At 50.0% G+C, this 13,459-nt stretch overlaps 6 protein-coding genes across 6 annotated transcripts; 4 read left to right on the forward strand and 2 right to left on the reverse strand.

Moving 5' to 3' along the window:
• Positions 1–814: 814 nt before the first annotated feature.
• Positions 815–3,434, forward strand: UREG_00792 (uncharacterized protein; the record flags this gene model as incomplete). Its single annotated transcript, XM_002541232.1, has 2 exons — positions 815–912; positions 1,010–3,434. 2 exons carry the CDS (start codon positions 815–817, stop codon positions 3,432–3,434), a joined length of 2,523 nt encoding a protein of 840 aa, XP_002541278.1.
• Positions 3,435–3,886: 452 nt separating this feature from the next.
• UREG_00793 (uncharacterized protein) lies at positions 3,887–4,455 on the reverse strand (the record flags this gene model as incomplete). Its single annotated transcript, XM_002541233.1, has 2 exons — positions 3,887–4,393; positions 4,417–4,455. 2 exons carry the CDS (start codon positions 4,453–4,455, stop codon positions 3,887–3,889), a joined length of 546 nt encoding a protein of 181 aa, XP_002541279.1.
• Positions 4,456–5,495: 1,040 nt separating this feature from the next.
• Positions 5,496–8,075, forward strand: UREG_00794 (protein bimA; the record flags this gene model as incomplete). The annotated part of the gene is made up of 4 exons (XM_002541234.1): positions 5,496–5,668; positions 5,748–6,085; positions 6,141–7,942; positions 8,004–8,075. The coding sequence occupies 4 exons, from the start codon at positions 5,496–5,498 to the stop codon at positions 8,073–8,075; spliced, it is 2,385 nt and encodes a 794-aa protein (XP_002541280.1).
• An 820-nt stretch (positions 8,076–8,895) lies between these two features.
• On the forward strand, positions 8,896–9,856 carry UREG_00795 (AtaAp protein; the record flags this gene model as incomplete). Its single annotated transcript, XM_002541235.1, has 2 exons — positions 8,896–9,607; positions 9,672–9,856. The coding sequence occupies 2 exons, from the start codon at positions 8,896–8,898 to the stop codon at positions 9,854–9,856; spliced, it is 897 nt and encodes a 298-aa protein (XP_002541281.1).
• Positions 9,857–10,306: 450 nt separating this feature from the next.
• UREG_00796 (uncharacterized protein) lies at positions 10,307–11,368 on the reverse strand (the record flags this gene model as incomplete). The annotated part of the gene is made up of 1 exon (XM_002541236.1): positions 10,307–11,368. The coding sequence occupies one exon, from the start codon at positions 11,366–11,368 to the stop codon at positions 10,307–10,309; it is 1,062 nt and encodes a 353-aa protein (XP_002541282.1).
• A 160-nt stretch (positions 11,369–11,528) lies between these two features.
• On the forward strand, positions 11,529–12,438 carry UREG_00797 (glutamine amidotransferase subunit pdxT; the record flags this gene model as incomplete). Its single annotated transcript, XM_002541237.1, has 2 exons — positions 11,529–11,770; positions 11,829–12,438. 2 exons carry the CDS (start codon positions 11,529–11,531, stop codon positions 12,436–12,438), a joined length of 852 nt encoding a protein of 283 aa, XP_002541283.1.
• Between the last annotated feature and the right edge of the window lie 1,021 nt (positions 12,439–13,459).

Genomic DNA, 13,459 nt, shown 5'->3' on the forward strand with positions numbered 1-13,459 from the left:
TGATTAGGAGACGAGGGCTGGGGATATCCGCATCGCTTTTATGTGAATGCTCGACACAAAAGGAGCGCCGGAACGAGTCAAATGAGGTCAAATGATTCCGGAACTGAAAATTATTAGTCTCATCAGATGTCAAAGGGAGATATGCTTACTATATATCAAATTATGAGCTGGATGTCCTTCGTGGCTTACAAGCATCATCATTGCAAAAGGCACAAGAACAGTCAAGTGGCAACGATGAAATCGCGGGTGAGAAACCGATTTGATTGGATAATACAGCGGGGATTTTATAATTCCAAGCTTTTGAGTGGGCAAACAAGTCAGATGTGTGACCGGTTATTGGCTGATATAAAACGGAGCTCCTTCACTCTACCCAATGAATGATAACAGAATTCAAAATTACATAAGCCAAGACCGGTTATCCGGATAAAGGTTCCGCCGGACCAAGGCACCAACCCAAACGCGTGATCACAAGCAAAATGACCTCACCCCATCGCGTGGAGCTCCAACCCCAAAAATTCATGAAACCGAGCATGCAACAGAGCTCTCCTTGCCGTCTTGCTTTGCTGTGCCGGTCTGCTTTGTGAATGGCGTGGACTAGTTACAGGCCTCATCTTTCCTTGAGGCCAAATTATTCTTTTTAGAATTCCTTCCCATCCGTAAGCGATGACTCTCCAAAGCTGCTGCAAAGAGCGAGACTAATCAATGGATCTTTAGGGATTGCGCCCGTTTGATCTCATATCGCCCTTCTTTTATCAGTGATTTTTACCAATATTACGTGGGGTGCCTAGTACGCCGCTGGCGTCGCCGTCTAAAAATGACGAAATTAGAGAATGGCATTGCGCTTAAGGAAGAACAGTTTAAGACACCTTTCAGATCAATTCCTTCCAATAACCGATCTAAAGCTAGAGCTGGGTTTGTGCGAAGCGCACTGAGTGTCATACTCCGGTACAGTACCTCTCCCAGCTTTTTCATCTTGATTGGCGAAGCTAAAGCTACTTTATGAGACTAGACTCGCAATATGGTATTCATTATGGACCGCCTTCTTTCGATGTCCGACAGACCTTACGGGGTTAAACGAACAATCTCCTTTGGTTTGCAAGCCGTACTTGATCGCACGCTCTCGTTTAGAGCCTCATGTTACTCCATACTACCGCATTTACGCTGAACCCTACGCTATGGCGGTGCGGCCCTACGCACTAGCCCTCCAAGATCGGGTGTACATCCCCGTCGCAAACATCTCCTCAAAAACTTATCGCACATACGGAGCTCCTCGTGTCCAGCGAGTTCTACTATATTCTAAATGCAAATGGGACGCCCTTGTTTCTCCTCAGTTACAATCATTTAAACTAGCTATGACTAGTTTTTATGATTCCACAATTGGGCCTTACGTCGAATATGTGAAAGCAACCGTCATTCCTCAATATGTATCCGCTTCGGGACAGTTGGTCAGGTTTCGGGACGGATATGTAGTACCAGCATATTCTCGATTGAAACCTGTTACTGATGCGGTATACGTTTCCACCCATCGATTTTTAGCTAGAACTGCGATACCCTACAGTCGCAGGGGCTGGTCCGGTGTTGTTGCTTTTTTTAATAATACCCTACTGCCACGGTTGGCCGGCTTGTATTTTGAGAATGTAGAGCCTCAACTACTCAAGATTGGTGCAAAACTTGCAAGCTATCGCGAAGGCGGGAAATTCAAGCGTTTGCAGGAAGATGCCGAGAGGTTTGGACATTCCCCGCCCTTTACTATACACGGACAATGTACTCACCCAGAATCCTTTTGTAGCCTAACTGAAAGCTTTGCTTCTGCCACAAGTTTTCTCAAGCCAAGCATGTCCGTGACACCTATGCCTTCAGAACAAATGAGCCCTAGCACCGAAACGGCAGCATCAGCTTCGTCAACCCTTTCCCCAACTCGAGAACGAGCTCAAGAGCAAATAGGCAGCGATCTAAAAACATGGCAAGAAAAGTTTGCTCTTGCCGCCGATAAAGGCTGTGACGAGCTAGAAAAGGAGGTCGTGGCCGTTGTAGAGAATTTGCGAAATAGTGGTACTATTGACGAAGGCGAGAAACTTGTATCTGAATTGGGAAATGTAACGCAAATCGAGCTCAAAGAGCTGAAAGCACGCATCAATGACATCGTTCGCGGTTTATCGGAGGATGCTGATTCTAACGAGGAAAAGGCGGCGCAACAGGCCCTGACGGAGGCCGTTAGAGCTTCGGGCTTTACCATTAGGGAGCGAGCCCACTCCTTACGAACATGGTTTGACGAATACGATGGCGGTCTTATGCAACACATCTCTGCGGTTGTGGGATCCACGCTCGACATTCTAGATAACATCCGCGACTTGGGGCTTCAGGAAATTGGTATGAGATGGGCGTGGATGGATGGGGTGACCTATAAGGATTGGGCTAAGTTCCATGCCCTTAAAAAGCAGTTCTCCGAGTGGCATGACGAAGTGAGAAATGTTGGCATGGAAAACGAGGCTCTCTTGGAAGCTAGAGCCACTGGTGATGATATATTGTCTCGAGGGATGGCGATTGCAGAGAAGGCCGCCAAAGAACTTTTGATGATCAAAAAAGTTGGAATTTGGAAAACCCAAACCGGTGACACCAGCGATAATTTTGATATAAGTGTTATAGACCCTGCTAAAGTCCGCTCCAAAACGAAGTCGAACACGGGATTGGGATTTACCCCCGTCATGGAGTCCCGATCCAGCTCCCCACAGGCTTCCGCGGAAGAATTACCTGCCGACTCAATTGATGAACGACGTTCTAGTTCAGAGAACATTCCTCGGGAAACCAGGGATACATCGGAGACGACCGTACCGACTCAAAACGCGGGCTCCCCAGTTCTTCAGGAAGCTAGCGCGATTATCTTGGATGCCGTTGACCGCGCGGAAACTGCGAGTAGCATTGCTGAAGCTGAGGCCTTACATCATTACTCTACCATACCTGAGGCCGCTCAGAAGAGTATACATGAACGGGTGAACGATGTCTACTCCGAATCGCTGCAAGAAGCAGCTGTATCTCTCGAATCTCGCGCGCAAGAAACGTCAATGGTATCCGATGCACAACCAACATCAAATATTATTGGCGACAGGCCACAAGAATTAGTGGCGGATGGTTCGCGACCCGAGAACACTGCCACTATCGACGAGGTCGATGCCGATACCCCAGCTGAAATATATATGGATGACGATAGTGTTGTTTTCGGGGATGATCAGGCTACTCCTTCTATTATCAAATCGTCTGAAATGAGCCAAAGGACTTGGACCCCAGAGCAACACTCGACGAAAGCATGGGAGGTAGACACCGAATCCCACCCAGCGTCAACCGACGTGAATGATTCCCTGGACGACACCGTACTTGATGAACAGCAAAATCCCATCTCACCAACCTCACCGGACCACAGCCAGTCCACCGGATAAATCTTCACACAAATCGCCGAAGACTGTTCGCAGCCGTGTGTTCATGACTAGTGGTTCTTTGATTGGATGAACCTTGCAAGAATCAACTGCATGTACGAAGGCCTAGGAGTAGGTTTGAAAATGAACCTGCCGCGTGAGATTCTCATGTTGTTTGCACCCCGGAAGCCAACGTACGAACCTAGCTTTGGAAGAGAAGAAAATGGATCCGAGCCGGACGAGCGCAATTAGCTATGGATATCTGAATTTAGAGGCGTTTTCTGAGGTGGGATATGGCTATATCCTAGTCTGGCGGGTGGATTTATTTATTTTTTTGCTGCAAATGATCTATGTGTGTACCATAACTATGCAATTTGTGAATCCTACCAACGGAACAAGATTGTCCAAGTATGTGTCTATGATACATTCGATCACTAGTATATATCCTACAGCATCAGAACAATTCCCGAACCCGCCTAACGGTACTTTACCCGCTGCCCTCTCTTTTCCAACTTCTTCTGCCTTTTACTATCCGCAGCTGGAGCAGCATCGCCAGCATCCCCACCCATACCGGCAAATCCCTTCCTCACGCCCATAAACGTCGTATATGCCGACCAGGCGGAATACAGCGGGACCACAACCCACAGCCACCAGGCCTTGTCGCCAAAAACGCACACGGCACCCATGCACCCCCAGGTCCAGTAGAGCACGTCCCAGAAATACTCCGTCAGGCCGGGCGCATCCAGATCTTCGCCGGGAGATCGTAGCGAGTTGTCGCCGGGGTTGTAGCGCGGGCGGCCTAGGCGCTCAAAGTAAAATTCTATGATTAGAGTTGGGATGGTAAAAATGGCGTATGGAGTGAGAGAGCGCGGGCGGCGGAAGAGGAAGTGAAGGAGGAGGAAGATGGCGTGGATGGTGAGGGTGGTGAGGTGGGTTTGGCGCAGGAGAGCGCTGTTCCTCGCCGCGAGGGTTTTGGCTGCTTTCTAGATATCGTTAGCAGGTAGACGGGGGGAAGATGCCATGGGGGCTCGCGGACCTGGGCCATTTTTTGGTGCTGGTCTATGCCAATGTCGAGGAGAGTGATTTTTGTTGATAGCTGCAGTGAAGAGCTCAGTTGGCGATTATGTAACTAACTAACTTGCACCCTTAGGTGTGGGCAGATATGAAGTCTACTGGCAGGGGAGAATCAATGTGAGAACTGCTCTAATTCACATAGTTAGATCATGTAAGAAAGAGAGACGGAGACCAAGAGGAATGCACGACTGGTAACGAGTTAAGCAGGGCTCTCTTGAATGTGATTTAGTTTGCTTAGGATAAGGAACCAGCGAACCACCACTGCTAGTGAGGATCCTCTGGATATCATGAAAACAAGCCCATCACTGCTCCTCCGTCAGTTGAGATCACATATTCCAGCCCACAGTCTCTCTTGAATCCCCAATATCATCTATCCTTAGTTGCTGTCTGGCCGTCATCTGGCGTTGCCCTCCACAACAGCCCTGGCACTAGCCAACCAACTAGCCTCCAACCAAAACATTCTTACCTGCACTCACTTTTGACAAAGCCCGGATCTGCAGCCATTCTCTCGACTAATTAGAAGATATCTAGCACTGTTCACACTCTGCTGCAGCACTGCTCATCAGTTCTGCTTACTTTTACTCTCGCTCCAGGCCGTTTCCATTGTTCAACTGCCTGCTTTCTTCACCATGTTCCGTCAACCCAGTGCAATCCGGTCAGCTGCCAACTAATGACCACAGAATAGCTTCCCTGGCTGTCTTTGAGGGTATCAAAAGAGCCCCTCAGGTGCGTTGACATCTCTTTTCGATCTGATCTCTCTGGCATCGGGTTGATATTTGTTGCTAACAGCCTCCCTACAAGCAGTTCCCGCCTGACGTCCCGGCAACCCCTCAGCCCTGCACGGATCGCGCTTAACACTCACGGTTCCCGCCGCTGTCCTAATCTCCCGTCGCTCTATTGTCGGCATTCTCCCGTCACTTGTACCTTTACACGGCCTACTGCCGTCCTTTTGAGCTACCTAGATATCTTCCCGCTTCCGCCACCCTTTCTTACTCCTTCGCTCTGGCAAACATGCCCCCGTCAGCCTCCCATATATCCAGCCAACTGCGGCAATTGGTCTACTATCACCTCGACAACAACCTAATCCGAAATGCCCTTTTCGTTGCGGGTCGCCTACATGCGTTCGAGCCGAGATCTTCAGAATCTGCCTACTTGCTGGCCCTTTGTCACCTTTTAGCTGGGCAGTCGAAAGCGGCATGGGAAGTCAGCAGGAATTCCGGCTCTAGAGGCACTTATCTCGGATGCTCGTACGTTTATGCTCAGGCATGTCTGGACCTTGGGAAGTACATGGAAGGAATCACCGCTTTGGAGCGGAGTAGGCCACATTGGATATCCAGAAACAATTGGAGTGCGTGATACCTCTCTGGTTTTGAATATATACGAAGAGGTCATCACTGTTTTTGGAGTGCTAATTGACTCTGGAACAGACAAACATAGTGAAAGCCGTCGCCAGCATCTACCTGATGCCGCAGCCGTTCTATGCCTCCAGGGACGATTATGGAAAGCTCACAAGGATATACATAAAGCTGTGGACTGCTATGTTGAAGCGCTGAAATTGAATCCCTTTCTTTGGGATGCGTTTCTAGGCCTTTGCGAAGCAGGTGAGGGGTCCAGGTAGTGCTGTTTAACATTCGATATTAATATCGTTTCCACTAGGAGCTAACGTTCGAGTCCCAAACATCTACAAAATGACACCGGAGATGATAGCGGTTCTGACAGCATCCCCTTCCGCAGAGAGCCTTTCCTCCTTCGTCCAAGGAACGGCACAAGTCGGTCCGCTGCAGACACAACCAAATTCCAATAACGTGGACCCTTTCGTGTCTCTCAATCCCCGTGCTGAAGGAGTCAGTGGATCAGGTTGTTCCGCGCTTTGGGAAAAGCTGAATGGGAATTCTTTGAATGTAAATTCGGGCGGCTCCTTAGCTACCGAAGGCATGGAAACGCCTATCGCGCAAAGTGATTCCGATGACTTTCGAGTGAATGGGAGCGGTGGCATCGGATCAGGGTCTTTCGGAGAACCACCACTCGCTCCAGCCCGAAAACAGCGATCCATGCAGGTTTTGGGTCACGAATACAACCTTGATCCACCCCCAAAGATGAAAACTACGATTACCAGATCGAAGACCCGCTCCCGAACTGAAGCTGAGGAAGGGGTTTCGACTCGTGAAGCCCCCGTACCGCTCGTTGCTGACCGTAAGAGGACTGTGTCGGGCCACATTGCACCTAGTTCCTCCTCTCAGCAAACCGAGCCTGGAGCTCCGCAGAGGCGAAGTGTCCGGCTTTTCAATCAAATTCGTCCGTCTTCAGCTAAAGTTTCTGCTTTAGCAGGATCGAAAGAGAGCCGCGAGATCAAAAAGGTCAAATCCACGGGCGTGAAGTCTCGAAATGTCTCTGGTTCGAGTATGACGAGGGCCGTGAGCGGCAGCCGAAAAGCGGTCACAGAACCAATGGACATTGATAAAAAGGAGACCGCCGGTAGTCAACATAAGAGTGCACAGCCCGATAGGTCGAAAGAGATAGAGGCTCTTGGCTGGACCCTTGAACTCTTCTCCAAATTTGCTAGTGGTTTCAATGCGTTATCCAATTATCGATGTCAAGAGGCTATTCAAATCTTCAATTCATTGCCGCAAAGTCAGAGAGAAACTCCATGGGTTTTATCACATCTTGGCCGTGCGTATTACGAGCAAGCGCAATACAGCGAGGCGGAAAAATTCTTTGTTCGAGTGCGGACAATCGCACCATACAATCTGAAGGATATGGAGGTCTATTCAACAGTCCTCTGGCATCTGAAAAATGCGGTTGAACTGGCATATCTAGCACACGAGCTTATGGAAATTGATCGCCTGTCCCCCCAGGCTTGGTGTGCTATAGGGAATTCATTTTCCCTTGAAGGAGACCATGATCAGGCATTAAAATGTTTTCAACGGGCAACTCAAGTGGAACCCAGGTTTGCATACGCATTCACTCTACAAGGCCATGAATATCTTTCAAATGAAGAGCATGATAAAGCCATGGATGCCTACCGACATGCGATTGGTGCTGATAGCCGGCATTACAATGCGTGGTACGGGCTGGGTAAGGTATATGAAAAAATGGGTAAATTTAAATTTGCGGAGCAGCATTACCGGACAGCGTCCAGTATCAATCCAACCAACGTGGTGTTGATATGCTGCATTGGCTTGGTTTTGGAACGGATGGGGAATCATAGGGGCGCATTAGTACAGTATGCTCGAGGTTGCTCATTGTCGCCGCAAGCAGTCGTTCCGCGTTTGCGCAAGGCTCGCACCCTTTTGAAACTTCAAGAGCTCAAGCAAGCTCACTCTGAGCTCAAAATTTTGAAAGATATTGCACCAGATGAACCGAATGTGCATTATCTGCTTGGGAAGTTTTATAAAATGATGCACGACAAGGGGAATGCCATCAGGCATTTCACGACTGCATTGAATTTGGATCCAAAGGTACTAGGCATACTAATGCGTTTATCTGATTAGGCTTTTGAAACTGACAACTCGATACTAGGCTGCCCAGTTCATCAAAGACGCAATGGAATCCCTTGAAAACCCTGACGATTTTGACGACGATATAGCCTAGGCCTCGCGATTACGTTAAGCTGAGGTTGTACGATGGCGTTTCCGTTTGCATTTCCGCTTTTATATGCATTGGGCTGAGCGGGATTCCTTTGGAGGTCGGTTGTGATTACTCCCGATCCCATGCTCAACCGGGCGTTGGAAATACGTTGATATTCAGCATGAGCATAGGTTGGAGCTTTTGGGAACAGGCGTTGGGTTTCGACGACTTTTTTTCTTGGTATAGCCGGCATCTGCAAGCTTCCATTTCCTCATGAGCACTGAGTTTTCCATAGTAATTGTTCCTTTTTTTTTTCTGATCCTGGATTCTGAGGGAGCAATAGCTGCTGGGTGAAAAAGGGGACATGAAGTGCACCTATCGGTTGGCTATATCCACTTATCATTAAGAATTGAACCAGGGCGAATTTGCAAAATGTAATCACTTGAAGCTTCTCAAGGGGTCACTGGGTGTTGGTCTCAGCGAAGAGACTGCTGCTTCACCAATTCTTGGTGATGCCGAGGATACGCCGGATTGTGACCAGATCAGATGCTCATACATATGGTCGATACTGATCAGCAGCACTGGAATGAAGTAGAGGCTTTTAAACACCACATGAGTGCGAATGTCTGCATATCTACTCTGTAGTAATAAGACCCCCGAACGCGAAGTTTCGAATTCTGGTTTCTGGCATTGCTCCTCAACATTTTGCAAACACGGCTAGGAACAACCCCAAAATTTTTGAACCCAAATCCCTTTCCCGCCGAACATCTTCTTCCTCCGTCCACGATCTCCCCCGGCGAAGGCCGTCCCACTAGCCCATTCAATCGCAAGAATACACGGAAGGATGTCCGTCCTTACATACGTCGTGTCCGGGCTCACGTCCTACGTCGCCCTCACCGTCGGCCTTTTCGGTCTCTCCATCAAAGTCCCCCGAGCCGGCTTCTTCGCCCGCTGTCTCGCCGCATACGCCTCGCTCCTCCTCTGCGCAGCCTACGGGGTCCTGGCGTCCGTCGTCCTTCGCATCAGCGGCCATGGCGGAGTCTCGCAGTGGGCGGTCGCCCGCAGCTTCAAGTGGGTGATGTGGCTGACGACGGGGACATACTTTGACATCATCGAGGGAAAATCCCACCTGTCGACGCGCCCGGCCGTGTTTATCGGGAATCACCAGACGGAGCTGGATGTGCTGATGCTCGGGGCGGTGTTCCCTCCGTACTGCAGTGTGACGGCGAAGAAGTCGCTGCGCAACGTGCCGGTGCTGGGGTGGTTCATGGCCCTGTCGGGAACGGTGTTTATTGATCGCGCGAATCGGCAGACGGCGCTGAAGGCGTTTGATGGGGCGGCGGAGCAGATGCGGAAGCAGAGGCAGAGTGTGTTTATTTTCCCTGAGGGGACGCGGAGCTATTCGTCGGAGCCGTGCTTGTTGCCGTTTAAGAAGGGGGCGTTCCATTTGGCGGTGCAGGCGGGGGTGGATATTGTGCCGATTGTGGTGGAGAATTATTCGCATGTGTTGAATATCAAGAAGCTCAGGTTTAATGCTGGCGGGATCAGGATCAAAGGTTCGTTTTTGAAAAGCTGCCTCCTGCTGCTGTGGGCACGCTGAACTGACGTGATGCATATTAGTCCTTCCGCCTATTAGCACAAAGGGCCTTACTCCCGCAGACGTCGATGGCTTGACACTCAGAACCAGAGATTCCATGATGGAAGCCCTTACGGAACTACACAAGTTCCGGGAGTCACATTCGAATGGGACTCCAGCCAGATGCATACCAGTCAATGCCGCCAAATCCAGTGCCATCGAGATATGAGCTATGGAGGAGGACTTGAGCATACGAGCACGAACTCAAGTTATCCCTTAGCATACGTTACAAGCGACGCGAGGAGAACGTTGCTTCTTCTACATCCAGAAAAGGACACGACATGAAATGACTCGATGACTGGGTTAATATCAAAACATGGAGCTTATAAAAGGGCGATCTAAACGCAATAGAGGGCTTTTTTTGCATGGCATCGGCGCTCTGGTTTCGTTCATATATTTTCGAGTCTGAGTAGGGCTTATACGCTTTTCTTACTTCCACCACATTTGTATTTAGACTTGGGGTGCTTTAACTTCTTTATTTGATCTTCAAAAGAACAGTGGATATCACAGATCTACCCTGGATATATTTAGTGGTTAATCCCGAATTTAGAGGTTGGCTCGATAGGCCCTGATCGTCTTGATGAACTTGCTAAACCGAAAGCTTCTCAGTATCCAACAGTCACCTTAGACATTGACATTGGCCGGTGGCACAAGGGGTAACATCACGTTCGATATCAACAAGCCTGAAATCACCCCAAGGGGCCAATTCAACTGAGCTAGCTCCAAAGCCAGAGCCTCCCCTCGTCGCCGTCGCAACCAAATATTCTCTGCCAAACGCAACCATCTCGATCCTCACATCCTCCACCTGCCTCCCATATAGCCACACCTGCACCCCGGTCTCAGGTGGCCCCCACACCGGTCGCTCCCCGTCCATCGCCGGCTCCGGCGGATTGACATTGAGAAATTCCAGCTCCTGCAGCCAGGGCGCTAACAATGCTTCGCCCGTCATTTTTATATATGCTTCTTTCAAAGCCCAATACGCGTAGAAGCGGCGCAGACGGTATTGAATCGATTCTCCCAGGCTCAAAGGCACAGTGCGCGGAGGGCAGAGAGGGAGGGATTTCATAGTGTCCAGTTCTCGAGATGAGAAGACTTGATCATAGATATCTATGAAAGAATGCATTTCTGCTTCCGTTGCCGGAATTGAGTTCTGGCCACGCCGAGAGCGCTCGTCTGTGCAAGTTATGTCGATGCCGACCTGCGGCGTGGCAGGGGCCGTAGTAGGGGAGGGTTTAGCAGGTGTGCTTGCAGTTGCCGGAGGTGCTTCGATTATAAAATCCCCAGGGATAACGCAGCCGGCTAACGCGATGAGCGAAGCTTGATGGCTGACGTTGAATTCAATGTTTGGAACAGGTGCTGTGCTTTCATCGCGATCCTCTGAGACTAACGGGATATAGCACGGTCTTTTGTGAGGCGCTGGAGTCCGACTAATGACAATATTATCCCATGGCACACGACAAGCACGATGTATAAATAAATATTTGAGCAAATATGATGCAAGAGACATATGCCTGTCAGCCAAATGGTAGTACGCCTTGACGGTCTCTTGGTCTTGCGGGCGGAGGGTCGAGAGCAACGGCAGAGATGGGGAGGTGGCAGTCAGCCATCGCGTGTCCATGTACCATCGCGACAGTCCATGGAGCACACACGGCTGCTGAACACCATCCGCAGAGGGCGCCATTCTCGTTCCCAACGACCTCCCTCCGAAATTGTCGTTGGTCTCAGCCGGTTGATATTGATAGTGATAAACCCGCATCACGGCCCGACCTATATCCGAGGGCGGTTATCCCCGCTGTTTCTACCAGAATTGCTCTTCGACTCACTCTTCACACGAACATGCAATGACGATTACTGTGGGTGTCCTCGCCCTTCAAGGCGCCTTCGCTGAGCATCTGAAGCTGCTACAAGCGGCCTCAAGGAGCCTAGTTGCAAAGCAACCCCAGACATGGAGCTTCCTTGAAGTCCGAACCCAGGCGCAGCTTGAGAGCTGCGATGCCTTGATTATCCCAGGCGGAGAGAGCACTGCCATTGCACTGGTGGCTGCGCGGTCGAATCTGCTGGAGCCGCTTCGAGACTTTGTCAAGTATGAGGCAACACTTGCTCTTCGAGTCTTGCACGAAAAACTCACATGGATTCTCTAGGGTACACCGGAAACCAACCTGGGGAACCTGTGCGGGGTTGATCCTCCTGGCGGAGTCTGCGAATCGAACAAAACAGGGCGGCCAGGAGCTTATCGGTGGGTTAGATGTGCGCGTGAACAGGAACCATTTTGGCCGTCAAACCGAGAGTTTCCAGGCGGGCTTAGAGTTGCCATTCCTATCGTCCGTGGACAATATCGAGCCACCCCAGCCGTTCCAAGGAGTCTTTATCCGAGCCCCAGTTGTGGAAAAGGTGCTTCCTCACAGTGACTCCATACAGTCTGGAGAACAAAAGAAAGAGGATACTGTAATAGCACCCTCGCGACAACCGGAGAACATTGTAGCGCAAAAGGCCATGAGCGATCATGTGGACGTGCTCGCAAAGTTACCAGGAAGGGCGGCTAGGCTAGCCAACCGCGGCTTGGATGTTGCGGCCGATCCAGATGCTGGCGACATTGTTGCAGTCAGACAGGGAAACGTGTTTGGGACAAGCTTCCATCCCGAATTGACCGAGGATCCTAGAATTCATATGTGGTGGCTCCAGCAAGTGCAAGAGGCAGTGGAAAAGGCTCAGTCCGAAACCACCTTGGCTGTCGATAAAATGGTCAACTAAAATTTTTGTACATTCTGTACCGAATATTGGATATTTTAAATAGACCTTGTTTGAATTATTGAAGGCTAATATGCTGCTGCTGCTTTACGCCGTTTTGCGCCAGTAACCGCTGAACCTCACCCTGCCTACCTACCTCTGCCGTACTGCTCTTCTTCTCTTCGTCTCTCTTCCGCGATTGCACGGCCGTACCCTCCGCGGCCAGGATCGTATTCATCTCGGTATTCGTCTCTTACTTGGCCCCCCGACTTACCCCGGCTATTCCACATTGTAAGCTAAAACATTTGACACTTTGGGTGGGGAGGTCATACCCATATTGCCTGCCTTCCTGGAACCCAGGGTCCAGATCAGTTCTAATTATTCTTTCATCCAGCTTTGTTCCTCCGATGTATTTCATGCAGTCAAGCGCATCCTGATGTGTGTAGTACTCAACGAAACAGAAACCGCAGGGCGTCTTCGAAAACCGGTCAAGGCCCATTACCAGGCGCTTGATCTCACCGCACCTAGTACTCGTTAGCCCCAAACCGCTTATTTATATTCGCGCTCAGCGATTCGTCCTTACTTAGCGAAAAGTTCGTGTATTTGTTCTTCAGTCGTGTAGAATGACCTGGCGGCGCAAAGCGGTTAGACTTGCCAACCCGTCGACGATGGACACGTACAAGTTCCCAACATAAAGGGTAGTCGCATTCTTTAGAGGATCCTCAGTCTCGATTTTCTCCTCATGCTCGTCTCGGCCTTGACCCAGCTTTCGTCTTTTGTTCTATGCAGTGGGCCACAAATTAGCAGGCAGCTCGTGGAGAGTCGCAGCATCAAGCAACATACCTTTCCTAAATAATACGTGCTGGGCTTATCAAGCCTATCGATAGTGCCCCTCATCTTCCTTTATTCGAGGTCGGAAACGCAAAGGTCGAAAGGATGTTGTTGCTGCGAAGCTGTGATGGAAGTTTAGGAGCTTTTGGCTTGGCGCGCCTGGCTTCGCTTTGAGCTCCGATCAAGTGAAACTATCAAACGTGAAAACCACCTT

Source organism: Uncinocarpus reesii, genomic scaffold (genome assembly GCF_000003515.1).
Source record: "Uncinocarpus reesii 1704 scaffold_1 genomic scaffold, whole genome shotgun sequence".
Classification (NCBI taxonomy): Eukaryota; Fungi; Ascomycota; class Eurotiomycetes; order Onygenales; family Onygenaceae; genus Uncinocarpus; species Uncinocarpus reesii.